This window comes from Curcuma longa, chromosome 6 (assembly GCF_044706935.1).
Source record: "Curcuma longa cultivar G26 ecotype Majalengka, Jawa Barat chromosome 6, ITB_CL_G26_1.1, whole genome shotgun sequence".
Classification (NCBI taxonomy): Eukaryota; Viridiplantae; Streptophyta; class Magnoliopsida; order Zingiberales; family Zingiberaceae; genus Curcuma; species Curcuma longa.
This window is the reverse complement of record NC_133866.1, coordinates 3,932,075-3,956,230: the sequence shown is the minus strand read 5'-3', so window position 1 is coordinate 3,956,230 and position 24,156 is coordinate 3,932,075. Positions and strand designations below refer to the sequence as shown.

The 24,156-nt window shown below is 36.0% G+C and overlaps 1 protein-coding gene and 1 pseudogene across 1 annotated transcript; one reads left to right on the top strand and one right to left on the bottom strand.

Moving 5' to 3' along the window:
* The first annotated feature begins 1,284 nt into the window (after positions 1-1,284).
* LOC141830454 (leucine-rich repeat receptor-like serine/threonine/tyrosine-protein kinase SOBIR1) lies at positions 1,285-2,908 on the top strand (annotated as a pseudogene).
* A 4,891-nt stretch (positions 2,909-7,799) lies between these two features.
* Positions 7,800-18,387, bottom strand: LOC141830453 (uncharacterized). Its single transcript, XM_074717889.1, has 5 exons — positions 18,246-18,387; positions 16,454-16,521; positions 12,902-16,376; positions 9,511-9,577; positions 7,800-8,171 (listed from the first exon to the last, which is right to left on the bottom strand). The coding sequence occupies exons 1-5, from the start codon at positions 18,385-18,387 to the stop codon at positions 8,012-8,014; spliced, it is 3,912 nt and encodes a 1,303-aa protein (XP_074573990.1). The 3' UTR covers positions 7,800-8,011.
* Positions 18,388-24,156: the final 5,769 nt, after the last annotated feature.

Genomic DNA, 24,156 nt, shown 5'->3' with positions numbered 1-24,156 from the left:
AAGAATAGGATAGAGTGTCATTTAATATTTGTTTTAAAATGAAATACACTTTTAAAAATAATGATTTTTTTTACACCTTTAACTTTTGACCCTTTTAGATTAATAAAGGAGGATGGTAAAATCATTTAATTGGAAAAATAAAGCGGATGAGAGTGCATATTTTTCAAAGAATATAATCTTTTTTAATTAAAAAGGATAATTTTAATTATTACTAAAATATTTTAGAACTTTTTTTACTTGAATTTAATAAAATAATTCTTTAAATTTTACATGTCTTAGCCAATTGTATTATGAGAGTGTATACCTATCTTTTCCATACTTTCAAATTGAAATTCAATAATTATAAATTTTTAAAAAATAATAGACAACAAAATAATATAAATTCTTCTATAAAACTAAAATATAAGTATAAATTTAAAAAATATTAAAGGATATAAAATTTTAGAAAAACTACATATTTAAAAAATATCAGAAAATGAAGAAAAAAAATCAAAAGTAATAAAAATTAAAGTCGTAAGTTTAGAAAAATTTATTTAAAAAAAATAAAAATTTGATAATCTTAATCCTTTTTCTTTTTAAAATTTAAGTCTAAACAAACACACAAAACTACTCCTGGATCAACTTTTCAACAAACAACGCTACATAAATTCTCACTTTTAGAAAAGTTCATCATACTAGTCATAATTTATGACTTTGCACGGCACGCCACTTATTATTATTATTTAAAATTTAAATATATATCACTTATTTAACTATATTTAAGTTTTTAAATATAATTTAAAATATTAAATATTATCATTAAAAAAACAATATAAGCATCCTTATTAATTAATGTCCGCTTAAGAATAGATATTTTATCATTTTAAGTTTTTAAATATAGTCTAAATTAGCAAAATAGAATCGTGAGGGCCATTTGTAACTCTCGAGGCATAGTTGAATTGGTTACAACGGAACAGATTTACTGAAGTAGACAAGGATCGAATCTCGACGAAGTCGAGACAATACCCTCCTCCATCGTAGTCAACTACAGTTTTTCGATTTACCTCCTCATAGATGATCGTGAGACCGATCGTGCGAGGCCGCTGTATATCAGATTTCATCTTTTGCTGAAGAAATGAGGATCATTGGTAGGACGACAAAGTTACAAGGGCTAAAGTGAAATTAACTTGATATATTTATTATTAATGGTTTTGATTAACAATGCTTACTTTCATTGTCTTCCTCGTTGACTTCACGCCTCATTGTCAAAGTCGTCCAACCAATCAGATTTCACAGGCTTTTTCCATGGCCCACAACGCAATTCGGTCCATGTGGGTCCCATTTTCCCCCACATGCGTCTCCATTTATTTCGTTCAGATTCCACCACCGCAGCCACCGATCGAGCGAAATGGCCGGCGCCGCCCCTCTCCCACCGACGTCGCTCTTCTTCTTCCTCCTCCTCCTCCTCCTCCTCCTCTCCTCCTCTTCCTCTTCCTCGCTCCCAGCTCCGCCCTTCACCTCCCAGCTCACTCCCTCTCACACCGCCATCTCAGCTCCTCTCGCCTCTCCCTCCGCCCCTCTTTCCGCTACAACCACCACCGGGGTTTCCTCCCCAAACGCTACGTTCTCGCTGAAAACGCCACCAATTCGACCGTTGGGAACAACCGCACCGCCACCCTCTCATCCTCCACGATCAGCTCCGCCGGCTCCGAGCACCGTCTTGACGGGGACAGCCACAAGAACCGCATCCGCAACGGGATCCTGGGCGTTCTCTCCGGCGGGATCGCCGGCGTCGTCTCAGGCGCGGTCCTGTTGGTGCTGTTCCGCTCCCTGTCGAACTGCATCCGCGGGCTGTACCGGAATCAAAGAGGCCCCTCCATCTTCAGCCCGCAGCACATCAAGCGAGCAGAGGACCTGGCGTTCCTGGAGAAGGACGACGGCCTGGCGGCGCTGGAAGTGATCGGGCGCGGCGGGTGCGGGGAGGTGCTCAAGGCGCAGCTCCCGGTGGACCCGGCCCGGTCGGAGACCCCGGGATGGCGATCGCCATCAAGCGGATCATGAAGCGGACGGCGGAGAGCGCGGAGCCGACGCCGGACGAGGAGAGCCGGATGCTGGACAAGTGGATGCGGCAGATACGGTCGGAGATCCAAACCGTGGGCCACATCCGGCACCGGAATCTGCTGCCGCTTCTGGCCCACGTGGCGCGGCCGGACTCGCATCTGCTGATCTACGAGTACATGAAGAACGGCAGCCTAGAGGCGGCGCTGCAGGGGGCGAGAGCAGGGGAGCGGGAGATGGATTGGCCGGCGCGGTTCAAGGTGGCGCTGGGGGTGGCGGCGGGGCTGGAGTACCTGCACGTGAACCACCGGCCGGCGATCATCCACCGCGACCTGAAGCCGGCGAACATTCTGCTGGACGACGACATGGAGGCGCGGATCGCCGACTTCGGGCTGGCGAAGGAGATGCCGGAGGCGCACTCGCACGTGACGGCGTCGAAAGTGGCGGGGACGCTGGGCTACATCGCGCCGGAGTACGGCCAGACGATGCGGTTCACGGCGAAGTGCGACGTGTACAGCTTGGGGGTGATGCTGGCGGCGCTGGTGGTGGGGCGGATGCCGTCGGACAACTTCTTCCAGGAGACGGAGGAGGTGAGCCTGGTGCGGTGGCTGAGGAACGTGGTGGGAGGGGGGAACCCGGCGGCGGCGCTGGACCCCAAGCTGGCCGGGAACGGGTACGAGGAGCAGATGCTGCTGGTGCTCAGGATCGCCGTGTTCTGCACGGCGGACGACCCCAAGGAGCGGCCCAGGAGCAAGGAAGTCAGGACCATGCTCGCCCAGATCAAACACTAGATCCTGGATCAGACCGGATTGGATTCGCCGGTTCGACCGATTAAATTATGAACATGAGAACCACGGCTCGGTTCGATCAGGTTTCTGATGATCATGGAGCGTATGTGCAGATTTCTGAATGAAGCATTTGCATGAAACTTATTTATATTCCGGATTGGCCGGGTTAACTGACTAAATTTGGTCCGGTCTATGGATAAAGGAGAATGATTTAACAACTATTTAATGAAATATCATTTGAGCACCACACGATTGTAAGTGTTCTTTGCCGTTCTTTTTCTGCAAAGATGGAAAGCGACTTTATACTCCCATGATCATATATAAAAAGGTAAATCAAAAAATTATAATTGACCATAATAGAGGAGGGTATTACCGGAGAGTATTATCCAACTTCATCAAAATTCAAACCCTTACTCTCTTTTGTAAATCTGTTAAGGTGGCCAACTCAGTTATGCTTCAAAAGCAATTATAAATGTTCGAATGATATCGATAGATAACAACATGTAATTAATCAATGATTTAATTATTTGATATTGAAATACAATCAAAATTCCACCTTAAAAATACATTAAAAACTCATCTAATTAATTAATGATTTAATCATTTGATGTTGGATACAATCAAAATTCTATCTTAAAAATACATTAAAAAATTTTTGAGATTATAAGATAAAAAATATCTATATTGGTACGAAACTTGTTAGTTAAAGTCCAAAAATAAAATCATGAATATTTAAAACTTAAAATAGACAATACCATACAATTATAAAGATATTCGTGAATTCCATCGATATCGTTACAATTCAAAAGGATCAAATCTAGATCATATCGCTATTTGAAATAAACAATTGTCTAACAAATATATTGTTAAATATTATTCATATAGCATTCACCTATAATTTTAATATTCAAAATACCCTTTTATGCTCCACCTTAGAGCAACTTTATCAAAGTTGCTCAAAGATGATACATTTTTTATCAAAGCTACTCAACCATAAAACTGCTTTAAAATGGTGCAACTTTGTTTAAAATTATTGCTCTAAAATGATACAATTTTAATCAAAGTTGCTCAAAGATGATAGAACTTCAATTAAACCTACTCTAAGCTTGAACACAAAAGGAACACCCTTGCCAACTTGTTTTTATACAAGTGCATGAATATATTTATATTGATGCAAAGCCCAAAAATGTGCAGTTGATGGCATTCAAATGCAGCATGATGCATTTCATGTTTTTTGGCTTTTCTTCACAGTCCCAAGAGGAACTTTCATATACTACCAATCAGTGTTAAACATGATGCAGTGCTCATCTGCTTCAAAACTAAACAGAATCTCCTTCTAACATCGCCCACCACCTAGTTCATCATTGGCAATCGAGATAAATAACATGAGGTGATTTTCATGAATATACCTCGGCAGTTTTACGAAACAGATATTTGTAGATGATCGATCGATCCAATGAAGTGGCAAACAATGGCAACAGTTATGCGTGTGAGTCACTCTCCTCGCTGCGCTGCTTGATCTCCATTTCCCTCTCCAATCTTTCTTTCTGCCAGAATGAACAAAAAATAACAAAATCATCTCAACAGATGCAGATATGGAATGCTCATCAATAAGCATTTTCTTCCTACTGTCATATCAATATCGATGTTCTTCACGCTTCATATGAATTGAAACAATGATTTCAAAATATCTCATAGAAAGAATTGAGAAACCACCACCATGGACAAGTCAGATTTCACGACCAAGCAAACTGGTTACTCACATGTATGACAAATAGATATGCTACAAGAAATTTTTTATGTATGACAAAATCTCGGGCAAGTACCTAAAAGCATAACAAAGAAAACGAATAATACTTCAAAGCATGATGACCACAACTGTGTTCTACTAAAACTGCCATAGAATGTAGATTGCCCATCCTTTATCTCCTGATCAATGCGTTGATCGGATACCCTACAACATTGGTTCCTAATAATCAAGTATCTGCAGGTACTTGATTTGTTCAAGTCAAAGTACCTAAATAATCAGGTTAGGGTAGTAATGTTTTATATTGTATGTCGGGTCCTCTGGATACCGTTCTGGTAGAAGATATAGTACTCAAGTGTGCAATTTAACAGGATTATGATGGGAGATACTTAATTGGGTTTAAATAGTACCTAAGAATGCGGGCACCTAACTTGCCTCCATCCCTAGCTGACACCCCATTCATCATGTGAGAAATTTTAGAAGCGGCTATGTTAGATACCAAAATCCATATTCGTGTTGAATTGAGTCAAGAGTAATATGTTACATGATCATGCATTTCAAAATTAGTATTATCCACTGAACTATATCTGGATCATATTTCTGAGATATATTGACAACAGATTCAGGGATTTTATTCAATTACTAGTTAACACTTGGAATCAATGACAAACTTAGTATGAATCAGATTGTCTACCGATGATACAACTAGGTCACACATTTGAAATGTATAGGACTTATTTCTAATTAGATATTGAATTTGTAACATGTGTCTCCAATGCCATATAAAAAAAATGAAGGCATCTAAGTGACAAGCTATGCATATATAAATCGTGATATGTGTCGATAACCAAAATCACATCATTTCAATCATCTCTTCCTCCCAACTTCAATTCTATTAGCAATCAGAAACCAGAAAATGGTGCAATGGACAGACCCCAGAAACAATAGGAAATAGTTATAGAGCAGATAGCATCACATATTAGATTACACTTGATTTTATCTTCTTCCTTTAGAAAATCAATTTGTTACTCTTGATTCTATCTCATTATAATATTAGGTTATGCTTGTTTTTATCACATATTAGGTTACACTTGATTTCAATCATATATATTGTTAGTAATAAGGGTTAGTATAAATGGGCTGTAATTTCATTATTTATCCACACAATACAACTCCTATTCGTATTTTGAGACTTAGCAGAAGAACCTCCTGCAGAAAGCCCCTTCCCTGTGTGATCTTTGCAACCAACCATCTAAGAGCATATTAAAAAAATAGCTTGTTCAGACTTGGAGATATAATTTGATTTCCTAGTGCTCCTATATGAAACCACAATCTTCCTTGAGCTTCACAGCTATAGAATTCAACAAGCAAGCATCCTCAGTAAAGTTCTAATCCCTATTCCCTAACAATTATTTAGTTAAAACAAGATCACCATCCTCATCCATCCTTTGACCAGCCATTCAGCCTATTAACTATAATGCGAATGGATATACTCAACACCCAATTATCAGCTCATGGTCAATGCACAATCCCAAATCTCCTTCAGTAGCATTATTGTTAGACAACCAATTTTTTCTAATATTAGAGATTGCCCTTGTCAACTTGCTTAGGGCATACACAAAGTCCATAACTTTTATATTCGAAGATCAAAATTTTGAGTAAATAGTTGAGAAAACTGGATGAATCTTCTTGTGTATTCTCACTGCAGGTGGCAAATAGGTTCCGATTCACAAGACGAATTACGCAGATGGTCGGAACAAGGCACAGGAACCACAAGCGGATCTCGAATCAAACCATGGCAGGGAGAGGAAATACCTTCTCGTCTAGATAGAGGGAGAGCCAGTGGTGAACCGTCTCCATGGATTGCATGAAAACGAAGACACCGAAGGTCAACCCGAAGAAGGTCGCCACTCGACCCATCCTCTGCTTCTTCTTCTCCTCCTTCCGCCTGATCTCCGCAGATCTCGTCGCCTCAGTGAGCGTCGGCGTCGCTGTAGGGCTGGCTCGCGGAGCCGCTCTTTTATCCATGTTCCGAGTCGACTCGTTACGGATTTAGACTCCGATCCGAATTTGGATTCGGATTCTCCAAGCCCACGGCCACAATATCCAATAAGGATATTTGTCCAATATGATTGATTTATTCAATCACACTAAAAATTAATCGAAGAGATGAATAATTTGCTCTCCTTGTAATAGTTGACTGCAATTTACTTCTATAAATAGTCGTGGAGCTGATCATGTATGACTGCTGAGGTGATAGATTCCATCTTTTACTGAAAAAGAAATGGATAAATAGAGCATGGTTGAAATTGGTTATTGTCGGATCCAACTTATTAAGATGGATGGACAAGCGTCGAATCTTGACGAAGCTAAGACAATATCTTCCTCCGTAATGGTCAACTGTAGCTTCTTAATTTACCCTCTCATAGTCATAGATGGTCGTAAGATCAACTGTATCAAACTGCTAAAGTGAAAGATTCTATTTTTATTAAAGAAAAGATGGATACTGAATTATAAAAAAAATCACAGATAATTTACTTAAATGAACTTATTTGCTATTCTTTAGTTCTAAAAGTATTAATATGAGATTATAAAATATATAGTCTTGTTTTGGATAAAATAAAATTTATCCTCGAAACATTGTTGAATTGATTAGTACAGGACAGATTTGTTGAAATGGATAATGATCGAATCTCAATAGTACCTTTCTCCATAATGATCAACTACAATTTTTCGATTTACTTCCTCACTAATTATCGTAGAACCGACCATGTAGAACCGTTGAAGTGACAGAATATCTATCTTGAATAAAAGGATAAAGTAAATTTTGCATTAATAATAAATTTTATATATTTTTATTTAGTTAAGTTTATTTTTTCAATCTTTAATTACTTGATCATTTAAATTTGTTCATTTTGGAACAAATATATACTAATGACTCCATGAGAAATTTACCCAAGAATTTAGATCTATTATGATTACCCAAAAATTATAAAATAACAATTAAATCTATTATATTATATAAAATGTTGAATTACGATTTAAATACATAAACAAAGATGAGAATTACAGAATTAAATACATAAACAATTGGATAGTTTGATTCTCATTGCCACAATGAAACTCACTTCAAAACACAGAAACAGAACCAGAAGCTTTACCGGCAACAACTAACAAAAAGAAATAAAATCTCATCAAAATTTTCAATACTCGCAAACTACAACATGATTCATAAAAGTATTTCGATTCAGCACAAAATGTAGATAAAACGAGAACAAAACTGCAAGCACCAAGATAAGTAGCTAATTGTAACAGAGCAGCAGTAGTTTTAATGGCACCAAAAAAAAACTACTTTGTTGCTGCTGCTCACATCACTTGAGGGGTTCCAGTAAAGCTTAATTCATGATACCTAGCAAAAGATGTTCAGAGTCGCGCAAGATCAATCAGATTCAGGCTGAGTTGCCGGGACGAAATCGACAGGTTGGCTTTCGGAGTCATCAGCTTGTGATTGAGAGGCCAGAAGCTTGGCCCTTTTGTAGCTGCTAGAAGATTTGAGTATTGTATCAAGAGGCATGTTCTTTGTGGAAATCTGTGATGATCTGGAAAAAAAAAGGTAATAAGAAACAATAAAAATGATTGTGCAGGCGTAACGAAGAATATTAATTAGCTTTCAGTCCTATTTTGGCATTTTGAACAGATGAGTTATCAAGTATGAATGCTTAAATTTGTCTCTTCAAATATGTAGCTTTCCTCTTTATTTGCTGAAGGAAACAAAGAGACAGAGGATTGTCTTTAGAGTTGTCTTTCACATAGTTACTTTCAGTTCATCCTTCGACTTTTCCTCAAAGGAATCAGCCACTTGATTTTGATCTTACAACACCATTAAATCTACCAACGGGGCTTATTAACCAGATCGGAGTCATGAGATTATTTTCAGCCAACTTAGAAACCATTTGACAGGAAAGTCAGATGATCTATTGCTTGAGATTTACCTTCTTGTGAAATTAGAAGAAAAAAAAAGGAAAATGGCATCCAGAGTCCACAAACTAGGCAGTCCAAAATGCAGATTAGTAGAATTAGCCAACCAACTTGCTCTCAGATAACCTAAGAAAATATATCCAAATAAGTAAATAAACTAGAGTGGGGCGATCTAATCTACGTCGACCTACATCTTAGATTGATATGGTTGGCATTGATATTGTACCATTTCATCATAAATCCTGAATTAGTTTTGTTACCAAGTTTTAAACCTTAGCTGATTGCAACTGAGTTTATTACCCTTTTATCCCAATCAATAAGAAAATGTCATCAGGTGACATTATTTGACATTTTGTAGTTCCTTTTAGACAAGATGATGAGATAGCATTGATCTACTACCAAATCATGTCTATTTGCAACATGTCAAACTTCAACAGCAGGGTGCTCTCATTGTTGGAGTTTGATGCAATTACTCCTTTTAAATTCTGATTAGAGTGACAGAACATGCATTTCACATGTACCGCAGATGCCTACAACTCACTTGGATTGGAGTTGAATCTTGCATTTTTGAATTGTTCTATTTTGGTGTCAAAAGTTGGTATCTTCTATTTTAGTAGTAGTTTAATAAAATTATTGCCTTTCCCAAATAATGAAAATTTCCCTAGGGTTAAAGTAATGTCTTGTCTATGTATTTTTGAGCTTTTGACTAATAAAATTTCCATTTGATAAATATCATTTGGAGGTTCTTTTGGAAGTACTTTCTTTTCTGTGTGAGACAACAGTTTTCCTGTGTTTCATCAATTTCAACAGAATCCTCTATGCATAGAGTTTCAGTTCGATTACAGTGTTGCATCACTGATATTCATTCGAATATGAACCAGCATAATTTAACCTCTAAATTCAAAAATGTCAATGGAAGATGGATAACAATGTCATTAATAGTATTATGGCATTACTTACTGTGATAGAAAGATATCTTCTCCATCGCTTCCTTCATGTTTACCATGATTTCTTGGAGTTTTAGATCCTGTTCCATAAGTTGAAAACAATGACATATCTGTCAGCTCATGAAGCACCATTTTCAAACAGCATAACATGACACGCTTTGCCGGAATCAAAGCAAAATGTATATCTCTACCCTGAAAAAATAATTTAAGAAACCTCTTTCTTTTGATCTGGATAGGGCAAATATTATTAAGGTGCTAAGAATATAAATTTGATACTATTAGATTTACCTTTTGGATAAATCTTGGCAAAAAATCTCTTTTGTTTTTTGTTTCCAGATTGGAATTGGCAAAAATAAATAATGCGAAATAAAATTAATGAAAAGCGTGAACAGTAGAAAATTGGCACATATGAATATAACATAATTTATCCTACAAGATCCTTCATATTCATGTTTAACAAAATGTATATAATCTTTCAAGAGAAAATCTGGAACTGAAACAAAAGAGAAAATTAAGTAAAATTGCATCATAAAACTATATATAGATCATTATATGTTATTAAAAAACAAGGCATGGCATCATCTGTCTTCTAACATAATAGAGAATAAGTTGATCATGTCATAAAATTTAAATAAGGTTAATTATAATTTTGCTCCCTGTGATAAAATTCACTTTTCTCGACCTATGAATTCTTACAATGCATAATACTAATTGTTGTGAAATTGTGACTCACTAATCATAAGGAATAACTATTCCTTACTTAGGAACATTTAGTTATCTGTTCCTCATCTATTCCATTTACAAAAAATTGTCTTTTCTTATTCTATTCAAGCCTCCAAATAATAAATATATATTATGAATGTACAAAGCAGAGAATTTATTTCATACAGAGATATTGTCATTGTGAATATTATTTCTTGTCTATTACTTGAAACATTCATACAAATCAAATATAAGAATTCAAATGAAGCATCTACACCATTCGAAGAACCTAACGAGGAAATAATTATTCCTATTTTTATTCTTTATCAATTTTATTCCCTAGGAAGTCAATTCCATATCAATTATGTTTCGTGACCATTAAGGTATCATTTTGCTCATCTGACAATAACCAAGTGTGCATTTTACTTACCTCACATTACCTCTACCTCTAGTTATTTTTCAAATTTGTAACATTTGTGAAATTTTTTGGTTTATCACTTTGCCCTAACGCAACTAATGTACTTCCACATCATCTAGTTGTTTCTCATGATAAAATTACCCTTGAGAATAAGGGTAGCAATGAATTAGTGTGGCGGGCAAAGCAATAAAAACAAAATCAGTGGTAAAACAACTAGTCTAATCATAAAAGGGTAAGCTGCAATAATATATCCATCCATGAATGCAATCAAAGTCACTATAACTGTGTAGCATGTAGTGGAGATCTACTGTGTGAGAGGCTAGTATTCTTCCTATTTCCTCTGTCAATATTTTACAATGCAACAACAAAAATGGACAGTGAAGCAAAAGGTGGCATCTTTTACAATCTCCTTCTCTAAAAGCCATCTTTTGAGATTGTGAAATTAGCTAAAACATGGCAAAGCAGATCAACCAAACTAAGGCAGGTATTTCCTGTTTCAAACAATATAATGAGAAATCTACACAAGCAAAACCAATCAAGGATAATGTCAAAGAGTCATGCATATTATGCCAAAATCAACTACACTATGTACTATGAAATTTATGAAAAAGTTCAAATGTTCCGAAGCAACTCTATCAAGTACAATTAAAAGATGGAATAACTTATTCTTGTGTAAAGTAGAGGACTATATTTGTGTAGGATAATAAGCTTGACAAGTGATGAGACAAATACTTAAGAAAGTATCAAGAAAAAAGGACAATATCAATAAAACACAACTAACATATGTCAGTGCCATAGAATAATTAGATTGCCTATCACATCAACCATAAGCTGATAACCTGAGCAAAACATACTACTGTTGTCTAGAGAAATCAAAGCCACTGAAAAAGTGAGACTATATCAAGCTGCATGGACAGAAATATCAGCATATGGCGACACACAAAAAATAACATAATTTAGCATTTACAAAGTCATCTTCGCCATGGATAAGGCACCAAAGTTACCTATGTCTGGATAATGCAAATATCAGTGTCATGTAGGAATGTTGGGCGTCCAACATGGTACAAGGGAATAGATGAAGACATGAATTAAAATCTCAAGCCATGCTGGTTCAACAAGACCAAGAATTTTCATTCCGTTCCCCTACTAATAAATAGAATGGTGGCAACATCAACACCATGTTTTCCTTGCAATCCATCCTCCGACAAAGAGCAGTAACCAAAGCCCTTTATCGCAACAGAATGGCAATTTCCTTGAATCACAATGAAGAATTACAATGACACTGGGACAGTGATTCTTCATCATTTCAACAAAAGATGGAATCCGTCACCCCAGCGGCCCCACACGGTCGGCCCCACGACCATCTATGAGGAGGTAAATCAGGAAGCTGCAGTTGGTCACTACGGGGGAGGGCATTACCTCGACTTCGCCGAGATTCGACCTTTGCCCACTTCAGCAAATCTGCCCCGTCGTAATCAACTCAACTATGCCCCGGGGGCAAATGATTCTTCATCATGATTCTTCTTTCGGTTGATCAATTGCAACATGAGCCGGTGCGAGGCATCATGGCATAACCCTAATTCTGGTGTCGATTGTAATGTTAGGCAACGAGTGAGATATCAAGGCTACATTTGTGTTAAGAGAAGCTCCTCCTCCCAATGACAAAGACATTAGCTCAAGTGGGGCTCTCACTAAAAATTTGAGTACGTGAATAGTTTAAGTAGGAAGTAATTAAAAATTAAATGTTAAATTCATTTTGTTTGTCTATTTGACACCATTTACTTTTTAGATATAGATGTGTAAAAGTATTAAATGAAGTATAACAAATTCAAGTTATTTTATTTAATATTCTAATATATTTGATCCAAAGAAGACTTACTTAGCAACAATAACATAGATGAGGATATAGTAGAGGGATCAAGTCAAATGACATAGGAAGATCCATATAACCGACACTACTTAATGAGATAAAGGCTTGATTGTTGTTGTTATATATTTGATTAATATAAATAGATTACGATTGTTGTATTTTTAAGAAGCTTATAGCATTTAGTTGAACCCACTTAAAGAAACTTTTGTCTCTACTCTTGTCGCCGTCTCCTCTTCTTTTTCCTTGTTAGAGTGACTAGCACCATACTGTTGGCATGGTGAAATCAGCACAAAACTGCCTCATTTTGGTCAAGGACCAAAACCCCACTCAGAATAATATTTCTGAACCTTGGATGAAAGTTTGGATATCATATTGAAAACTGAATTAATAAATGAAAATTTTGGATGCTCTCACCTTCTGAGTCAGTTGATGAAGAATCAGAGGTGGCTGCTGTTGCTTCACTATTCCTGAAAATAACATCATCCTCAGAACTTTCATCTATAACATCATCAAATATGGCACTTGGGATTAGAAAAGAGGTCTCTGGTTCATGGTTGTTTGATTTCTTCCCTATACTTCTAGGAACTTTCCTAACTGCCAGCCTATATCTTTTAGCTTGAACTGGTGTATTTTCCTCTGCACTGTCACTTGAAGCTGCAAGACCAGCATGTGTTTCCTCCTCAAAGGTGCCAGCAGAAGGCTTAGACTGGTTCTGAACTGCATGTACCCCTAAATTAAAATTTTCTTCCTTTTCCATTGGGACATGAGATTCAGTCGCACTCTCCAGAAAGGTCTTCTCATTGGAGTCGTGGGCATGGTTGCCATTCTGAAACTGTGATTCTGATATCTGGTGGTATGTGTCTGGTCTATTGGCTTCAATCGTCTGCTTAACACTTCCAACATGAGGCGTAAAGTCAGATGCAATAGTACCATCATCCCTAGTAGAATCCGTTGTCAGATTAAAAGAATCATTATGTTCTTTTCTATTCTGGCAAAGCTCAGAACTGGACTTGCCAGATGGATCAACTGAATCCTGGTTGACCAGGTCACAATTAGTGCTACTTTTTTTCACATCCAGCTTCTCTGATTGTGAAGGATAAGCAAAATCATGAGCTGACTCCTGCTTGTTTAACTTGTTTTTCCTCTTGCTCTTAGGTTGTTTCTTGGGTTTAGTCTCAGCTGGCAGAACTTGACCAGCAGAAACACCAGGTTCATCCTGGATGGAATTTGGACGAAACACAGCAATAAAGCTAATATCATCATTGTCAACGCCAGGAAATTTCTCACCTTTGCGTGCTTCCACAGATTCTTCAGTTCCTTGAGATGCAATATTCTTTGGAAGTTGATCGGTTAGATTTTCCACAGTGGTGCTCAAAGCTCCACCTTTCCCATAATCATGTCCTTTTGCTGACCTTCCAGAAGCTGCAGCTTCATCATCAGTAGCTAATGGGATAGGTTCTTTACTTAATCTTCCTGTGGCAGTGCTCCCAGCATCTTTTCCAACCAGAGAGTTAGAAGAGTCCTTTGGAGGTGGTTCATTATCTTGATGTACAACATCAGAAGATTTTTTCTTCTTACGGTGTGACTTTTTATCATCAGATTTAGTAGGAAATGCTGAGTCTCTCAATGCTTGTTGGTCTTGATTTGATTTATCCTTGTGGTAGCCTTTGACTAGGTTTTCTGAAGAAAGAACAGCTTTAGAATTATCAGATTTAAAATTCATAGAATCACTTTTCTCAGATTGTCTTGTCCTCCTGCGACATGACTTTCCAACATTATCAGCAGATGGGTTTTCTGACTGTAATTTTGCAGTATCATCTTCACCAAGAGCTTCTTTCCGGTTATTGGCAAATCCTGCAGGCTCATTGATATCTGGTGCATCCTTAGATAACTTTTTTGAATCGACTTTCTCAGATTTTCTTGTCCTCTTGCCATGTGACTTTCCATCATCACCAGCAGAAGGGTTTTCTGACTGTAACTTTGCAGTATCATATTGATTGGGAGCTTCTTTCCGATTAATGGCAAGTTCTGCAGCTTCATTGATATCTGATACATCTTTAGATAAGTTTTTTGAATCACTTTTCTTAGATTTTCTTGTCCTCATGCTATGTGATTTTCCGTCATTATCAGCAGAAGGATTTTCTAACTCTAACTTTGCCGTATCATCTCGACTCAGAGCTTCTTTCTCCTTGTTGGCAAATTCTGCAGGCTCATTGATATCTGATACATCTTTAGATAAGCTTTTTCTTGATCTTTTTTTTCTGGTATTGCTAAATGGAACTGCTTCTTTTACAACAGGTGCAACATTGTATTCCGCAATGATATTGTTATGACTGTTAGCAAAGACAACTTTTTCAGCATCAGACTCGACCATATTTCCTGCCATGCTTGAGATCTGATTGGAATGTTCACCTTTCACCATACTTCCAGTGCTGAAATCTGTAGTAGCAATTTTTTTTGAGGAATTTTCTACCTTTAGAGAAACTACATTTTCAGAAGCTTTCTCATTTGTGTCAACTAACTTATTTATCACATCTTTGAGGTTGTCTACACTTGTCCCTTCATTATTGCCTACCTTAACTTCAGGAACAAAACCAATAGTCTCAATAGTTTCTAATGTGGCTCTATCTTCCATGATCTGTTCTGTACCAATGCTAGGAAAGATTTTTACATGGTTATCCGTAGGAATAGGAAAATTAGTTTGAGACTTGGATGACTGTCTTCTCTTTTTCTTCTTTCTTTTATCATCAGTGAGATGTTCTATCAAGCTAGAGTCAGCATCAGGTAACTTATGAGACAATGCTTCTGGACAAGACAAAGTAACATTGACCGGAATTGTACGAGTCTCAACCACCATGCTATCCATGCTTGATAAGTGATTCAATTCTGAAATTTTTGGCAATCTTTCATTGTCAAAATCTGATAAAAGTTTTCTTTTTTTGGAAGTGTCCACTGGTACAGAATCTTCATCAGCAGAATGTTGGTTAGTATTTTCCATAACATCAGGAACAAAACCAATGGCATCACTCTTCTCCAGGGCAGGCTCCTTTTCATTGTTTTGCTCCTTAGCACTGTCAAAAAAATCTCTAACATGGTTAGCCAATGGCACTGATGAGTCAACTTCAGCTGGTTTTGACTTGGATGATCGACTTTTCTTCTTCCTTTTCTTTTTCAAACTCGAGTTACCATCATGTAAATTACCAGACAACTCTTCTGGGAGAGATAAACTAGCAATGACTGAGTCCAAATGCAAATCTTCAACGTCACTCCTCTTGTTAGACTTCTCTTCCTTGGGAACATCAGTAGAGGTAGTATTCTCCAAAACTTCAGATCCAGCTAATTTCTCTAGTTTCTTGCCCTTGACTTGATCAGCAAACATATCAGGACTAGGAACTGTGGGAAATTCAGCTTCTTGTTCAATCGGTTCTAATGCATGCAACTGAGCATCCTTATCAATTTCCTGCCTCTCTAGATGACACGAATGGAAGGAGCCATCAGCATTCTGATTAGCAGCAGCAATCTGATCATTAGCCATATCTATGAGGCTTTCAATTTGGCAATTCATAGGTTTGGGTACTGAATAACCAGTTTGATCAGCCAATTTGCATTGATTCTCATGGGAATTCATGTTGTCACCAATGTAAAAGTCATTTTTACTCAGTGGCCTATCCTCATTCAAATGTTCACTCGGCTTCAGTTGAAGCTGAAAGTCCCCAACGAATTGCTTATTATTATCATCTACAACATGTTCTGTGTTGTCACCTTGGTGTTCTGAGCTTGATTTAGAAATAACATCAACATGAAGAAACCAAGGGCCCTTCCTCCCATCAAAAGCACATCTGACAGGCATGGTGTCTGATAAATGATAGAAGGCACCTTTGCGTTTCACCTGTAAGAATTTATATTATATCCACTTCCAATCAAACAAATTTACTGAATTAATTTAGGTGCATAAAAGGGACCAACCTGCACTGCCTGGATTGATACTTGACCAACATCAGGAAAACATAACATGTGCTCAATCATAATTTTTCCTGCTCAACAAATAGAATGTGTTTCAGTTAAATCAATAATCATTGTCATATTTATCCAAACTGCTTGCAGTTAGCTAAATGAATTATAACCCTCTATTGAGCTCTATATAAATTGATATCACTAGTTATACTCACTATAGTAGTCAAAATTAGCATTGGATTGAACAGTTAAATAATTCAAGTATTAGTTGAATTGGATCCATAGAATTGGTGAAATCAGAGTAGGAGAAAAAATAAATAAGAAATATATATATATATATATATAAATAAAATTATTTATGTTACAACAAATGTTCTACCAGTAAAAGAGAATGTTTATTTATACATATTTCATTAATAATAATGCAATATACAAATAATGTCATTTATTAATATAAAATTAATAAATAAAAATAATCTATAATCAATAATAAAATAAAACTATATTACTAATATATACATCTTTAATGTGTTATTACTTGATATTCAATATTATTTCAGTTATATTTCTAACTACATTCACATCATAGTTGAAAAGGAGATTTAGAATTCTTATTGATTTAAAGAGATTATTGTGTTCTCTCTCACTCCACAATATCCTTCTCAATCCACAATAATCAAACTCAATCGATAGTGAGCCAGAGAGATAGAGGTGAAGTGTAGAGTCTAGTAAGTGATGCCAAGGTTGAGTTAGTGATCCTTGATTTCATATAAATCTCAAGAAACAACAAAATTTAGTGATACAACGAATACTCTTTTCTTCTTGTTCAAGTTGTCTAAACATCATGTTGGATAAAAACTCATCTTGATCTGACCAAGTTCTAACTCAATTTAATCCATTTTGATCTCAAATTGAACAAATTTTAATAGATTCCATTAATTTTCTAGTATAATTTAACAAAGTTTTAGTTAATTTCTTTGAATCTCTAACATTTTCTAAACTTCTTTTCAATTTGTATGATAAGCCAATTTCTTCAAAAATATTAGATCGACCATTGCGCATGCAAATCAGCTCATGCAATCCACATTTGTGTTGGACGATTTTGCCAACTATGATACTCATACCAACTAAATCATTTTTGTTATATTCACTAATATTTTTTGAATCTCCTTCTATCCTCTATCCTTTCCACTCTAATAGATCAAACTATTTGACATGTGGAATCTATTGATCAGCATTTTATCATCAACTAGCGTAATTGATTTACTATGTATAATTTCCTAAAATGGGAGATTGATTATAATTGATTTATTATATTTTCCTAGAATAGGTTAGCTGATGTATATAATCTCAAATTATACTATTTCATTTTCTTGGTCTAGAATGTCAAATGAAAATATCTAGCAACTATCCTCTCCTACAAACAGAGATAGGCTAAGAAACCAAGAAAAAGTGATAGCATAGAGGTGCTTGAGTAGAACTTAAGATAGAATGTAAGAGAGTCAGTGGTGTGTTTGGAGTGATCAATTAATAATACAACTTAATCAACAAAGTTCTTTCAAATTTCTATTTCCAATGTCCAACATTTGGTATCGCCAAGGGTGTCACCCACTCCTGCCATGTAACGTCTAGGCGAGTTTAGTAGTCATGTGAAAAACTTTTCTTCCATAAAGGTTTATGTCATCGTAGGTACAGTGAGCCAAAGATCGGCATTAAAACGCAAATAGGTAATACAGTGAGATTTTTTTTTTTCCCTTCTGCAAACCATTCAAGCCAATATGACAAGTTTTTAGGGATAGCTTACGCTTGACGTCGGCGACGGTGTCGGCGTAGGATACGGGCAAGCCGATGCGAGTGTCGATGTTGGAATCGATGAATATGCTGAAAACCGAGGCGGACGGCGGCGGATGAGATGGTCGGTCCACCGAGGCGGACGGCGGCTTCATGATGGCGCGAAGTGGCGCGAAGTGGCGGGGAAGAGAAGGGTTTGCGGGGCTATATGAAGGGGGAGGGGGTTTTAGGGTAGAGACTGGACCGGAATTGCAAGATGGTTATGGTTTGATCGACAATGGGCCGTCAGGTCTTTAGGGATGGCAATTAGACCCGGATCCGATGGGGAAATCGTTCCTGAATCTATTTTGATCGGGAAATTTCTAAATCCGAGAAAGCGGGGATGGAGATGGGGAATCCCCGAATCTCGGAAAGCGGGGATGGGTCAGGGATGGTATTCCAAATATTCCCCGTCCCCATCCCCGAACCCGATCCCGTCCCCCGAACTTATCGGGCCTCCGTCGGATTATGCATTAGTTGGATGTTGTTTTAGAGATAATATTTTGTTTTGGAGTTTAATGTTTGGTTTATAATGTTATTTTGTAAGGATTTTATAATATATATTTATTTATTTAAATTAATATTTAAAAAAACAAGACGGGGATGGGGATGGGAATGGGTATGGGGATACCCATGGAAATACCCGCGGGGAAAGTCATCCCCGAAACCCGCGGGGATCCGCGAAATCCGCTGGATATCCGAAATCCGACGGGGACGGGGATGATATTTAAATTATGATACCCGACGGGAATGGGGACAGGGATGGTATATGAGTTTGAGTTTCGGGGACGGGGATGGAGAAGGCTTCCCCGCGAACCCCCGAACCCGTTGCCATCCCTACAGGTCTTTCTCATGATTTTTAATATATATATATATATAATAAAATTTATATACAATAATAATTAAATCTTATTTTATTATGATTTTATTCTTTATTATATTATTATTTATATTTAAATAATTTTTATTTCAGTCCGTGTTAACCCAATTGGATTGTCGTTCTATTAGTACTTTGCACACTAAGGCTGACGTCCTCTATGACAGGAGTCTCATCAAGTGCCAACCTCCTTTACCCATGCGACTATGGTGGTTCCTAGATGATAAAAATTTTTGATCGAACAGGTTCTCTTTGACCTTAACCTTTTGACCTTAACCTTTGATGGTCCCTAATGGAAAATATGATGCCGGACAAAATAGCAATTATTCCGTAGTCGGAAGATTAGAGGAGAATTGAGAAGAGATCAAGATCGAGAAATTAGAAAAAACGAGTAGAAAGAAAATTACCATAAATAGTAAAAAATAATTTCGAGGATGCGGACGGAGCACTAAACGATGTCGGATGGGGCTGAAACTGAGTCGGTATAGGTTTTATCAAGTACCGAATAAAGGTCTATGAAAGAGCTTCGAAACACATCCGACCGTGCCTCGTTCTGATTCCCGAATCAAAAGTTATGGCTCGTTGAAGTTCGACTCCTCATGTGTTGCTCTTGCATCAAAATAGATCCCATCGAGGTTGTCTATCTGGAAAGTGATCAACGGTTGTCGCTCTTAGCGCAACGAGACACTCGTGTGGTTGGCTGATGGACATCACTTCGCTCGTGCAATCGTCTACGTAGTCTACTTAGGACTTGTGTGGTGATCTATGTGGACCTTCCACCTCCACTGTAATATAAAGTTCTACGAAGGTAAGTGAAGGTAAGGTTTTCTTCTCTTACACGAAAGTTAATCTTCTCCGTCTTCTTCTTCTTTTTCTTTGAGCTCTTGTGCTCTTTCACACACGCACACTAGCCTTTCCTCTTAGCCCAACACTGACTTGACCTTTGGAGGGATCATGTCGACAATGTCAGCTCTTGACTAACGTGCTTCAACTTGCAAGATGCAGGTAGCGAGCACACCAGAGGACTTATCTCAACCAACCCCAGATGAAGAAGGAGAGGAGGAAGCCAAGCGAGTGAAGAAAAACATCATCGTTTTATTATTATTAACCAATTTTTTTATTTTCCGCATGATCTTTTGATGTGTATGTTTATCATAATTTCAAATACGTAACTAGAACATTTATTAGTCGTCTAAGTATATGTTCGTAAATATTTCTTCGAGAGTTTTTCATCAATAGATGAAACCCTAATTTTCTTTTTAATATTTTCAATTCTTATCTTGTCTATTATTGTATCTCCGCACATCTACTTTAATATCCTCATTTCTATAATTCTCATTTTCTACTCATGTGCACGAGTCATAACTCAACATTGAACTCCATTTTACATAGCAGGTCTAACCACCGTTTGATAAAACTTTTCTTAAATCTTAGAGATACTTTATAATCACAAAAAATACCTAACGCTCTCCTCCATTTCAACTATCATATTTGTATTCCATGTAAGATGTTCCGGCCAATACATCGTAGATGATCAAGTCACCGATTTACGAACTGCTGATGTGCACACTCCTCAAAAATAGTCGCTCAGAGAGATGAAGAGACCTGAAAAGCACTCAAAAAGAGAGTTAGAATGGCGCCAGGGATGAATCCTAGCAAGTCACTCCAACGCTCAAGTTAAAGTTTAGCGTGAGGAAGGAGTTTAAAGGCTTGGAGAAATTGAGATCGATGTGTGCATATATGTGTTCATAGGTATAGACAACCTTTTATAGAGTTGATCTTCGGAATATCGTCCATTTAGAAAATATTTCGAGATATCCGTTTCAGTTTTAGAAAGATTTTGATCATCTGTGTCTTTTGAAGATATTTTTCTATTATTTCAAAAAAAAATGGTCTTAAGCTCCCCTGATTGCGCAGGTCGACCGACTCCTGAAATTAAGTAGGCTCTCAGGTCGAGACTCGAGGCCGAGATTGGGTCGGCGTGTAATGTCAAGTGAGTGCTGAGATCGGAACTCGAGGTCGAGACTCGAAGCCAAGATGGGGTCAGCGCGTGATGTCGAGTGAGCCTCGAGATTGGAACTCGAGGTCGAGACTTGAGGCCAAGATGAAGTCAGCGCATGATGCGGAGTGATTGCATATGTTAGGCCCTAGACCTGATCTTTCTTAATGATTCTTCTCCTTCCTATTTTTCAATCACATGATGTTCCATCAACAACCACGTACTAGTTCCGAGACTCCACCGTATCATAAGTCTTCTCGATTAGTCTAGTCGAAAGAGACGTAATCCGACTAACTGAATTGTGCGAAGTTGTCGTTGGGAAACCTTGATGAGGTGTCATCGCTCCGCCACATTATATATTATTACATCTAATATTGCTAAATTTAAAAATTATATATTCTATTTTTACTCTACTAAGCGTGAAACATTTTTCTTATAATGTTTCTCGCTAAAATTTGAGTGTAACATTTACTCATTCATATGTCTCATCTATTAAAATAATATCATCTACAAACAACATGCATCGCGGTACCATATCTTGAATTTGTTGAGTGAGTTTATTCATAATTAATGTAAAAAGATAGAGACTTAAAGTTGATCCTTGATGTAAGTTAACCTCATCTTTATGGGAAACATTTTAGTTAATTCATTTAGAGTTTTTACTCTTGTCATTACATCCTCATATATATCTTTAATTAGTTCAATATACATTATGTTAACATTGCTCTTTTTATAATTTTTCATATAATTTCCCTTATAACTTTATCATAAATTTTCTACGTCAATGAATATCATATGTAAGTCTTGCTTTTGTTCTCAATACTTTTTAATTAGTTATCTGAGAAGATGTATAACTTCTATTGTCAACCTTCCCGATATAAATTTAAATTTATTTTTGATCACCATGATATCCTTCCTTAGTCTTTTTTCTATTATTCTTTCTCAAAATTTCATAGTATGACTTATTAATTTAATATCTTATATTTTAATTTGTATAATTTTTTACGCCTCCTTTATTCTTACGTAAGAGAATTAGAGTACTCACTTTCCACTTATTAGATATTTTTTCATTTTCAATATAAATTAAATAATTTTATAAGTCATTCGATACTTTATTTCCGTATGCATTTCCATATATTTACCGGAATATCATCTAGTCCAACTACTTTTCCATTGTGTATCTCATTTAAAGCTTGTTATACTTCAAAAGTTTGAATTCTACGATAAAATTTTAAATTTCTATACTCATTTGATCTAGTTAAATTATCTAAATTAAATTGGTCACCTAAACTTTCATTAAAAAGTCGATGAAGATACATCTTCTATCGATCTTTTATTTCTTCATCATTTAGTAATATTATATTGCATTCATCTTTAATACATTTTATTTTGATAAAATCTCTTATCTTCCTCTCTCGTTTTAACTATTCTATAAATATCTTTTTCCCCTTCTTTTGTATCTAATTTCCAATATAAGCATTCAAAAATTTCATTTTTTGGCCTCTTTCTTAGCTATTATATACTTTTTAAAATTTCTCTCATTTTTACAAGGATATAATATCTTATTCATTTTCACTTTACTTTTATCTGTACTTTCTTATTCCACCACTAAGATTTTATACTTAATGGTGCACACCCCTTTGACTTACTAAGTACATTTTTAGCTACTATTTTCAACTTTGATATCATCTTATTTTATATCGTATTCAAGTCGTCATGTATTCCTCCTAATACGTGTACTTCTATTCTCTCCTTAAATATATTTTATTTCTCATTCTTTAAGTTCCACGATTTATTTTAGAAGTCGTGCACATTTTCTTTCTAATGCTACTATGCTTAAGGTGTATATCCAACACTACTAATCTATGTTAGATAGTTAAGTTTTATCTAAGGAAGACATTGCAGTCTTTACAAATCTTTCTATCCTTCTTCTTAACCAAAAGAGAAGTCAATTTATTATTCTGCCTTTTGAATGTGACTAAATATGTTTTTCTTAAAGAAATATTAATTAGTGTAAGATCTTATATTATCACAAAATTCAATATAGTTTTTACTTTTTCATTTCTTATTCCAAATTCATAACTTCCATGCACCCTATTATATTCCTCATTTTCCACATGTCATTTAGATCTCCTCCTATTAAAATCATTTCGAATATCATAATATTTTATAATACCTCATCTAGGTTGTCCTAAAACTTAAATTTGGTGTGTTCATTTAATCTTACTTGAGATGCATAAATACTTATTACATTAATAATTTATTTCGTCACCACTATCTTTAGAACTATAATTTTATCCCCTTTTAAATAACTACTACTTCATCCTTTAACAAACTATCTATAACAATACATACTCTATTTTTTATTTATTCCTTCCTTCTCATATACTATAATTTAAAATCTGAATTCTTTATCATCTTTGTCTTCTCTCCTACTCATTTGATCTCTTATACATATAAGATATTAATTCTTTTCATGATCATTGTATCTACTACATCCAAATATTAGATAATTAATATTTCTATAACATTTATTTTTATATAACTATGATGTTATGTGAGAACTCTTACATTCAAATTTTCATGAAAAGATAATAGTTATTAATTTATTATCAATATATTTCGATCAGACCCTACAATGCATTCGAACAACCTAATATTAGAATAATAATATAATAAATTCATTCATTAAATATTTATCAAAAAGTCAATACGGTTGACAACTTAACGTGCAATCCTCGTCTAAGTTTGGAATCGACATTGACGGATTTATAAAATAAAATTTAATAATAAAAATAAATTCTTTAATATCAATAAAAATAATAAAATATTTATGATAAATTTCTTTCTCAAGGCTTCCCTTGCTGTAAAAAGAGTATTTTTATTGTAATATTGTTAATACAATTATAGTGATAATTATTATATGTCAATTATAATGGCTACAAGTAGAATCTAAAATTAAGTTACTAAAACAATTATTCCGATTCATTTAGATATATTAAACTCTTA

What these genes read in the sequence shown, in the direction of transcription:
- LOC141830453 (XM_074717889.1), bottom strand. Translation starts at nt 18,387, where the DNA reads ATGAAGCCGCCGTCCGCCTCGGTGGACCGACCATCTCATCCGCCGCCG. An exon ending in TTCATCAACTGACTCAGAAG is followed by an intron (nt 9,578 to 12,901) that starts GTGAGAGCATCC and finishes CTTATGGAACAG; the next exon opens with GATCTAAAACTCCAAGAAAT. An exon ending in GAAGATATCTTTCTATCACA is followed by an intron (nt 8,172 to 9,510) that starts GTAAGTAATGCC and finishes TTTTTTTTCCAG; the next exon opens with ATCATCACAGATTTCCACAA.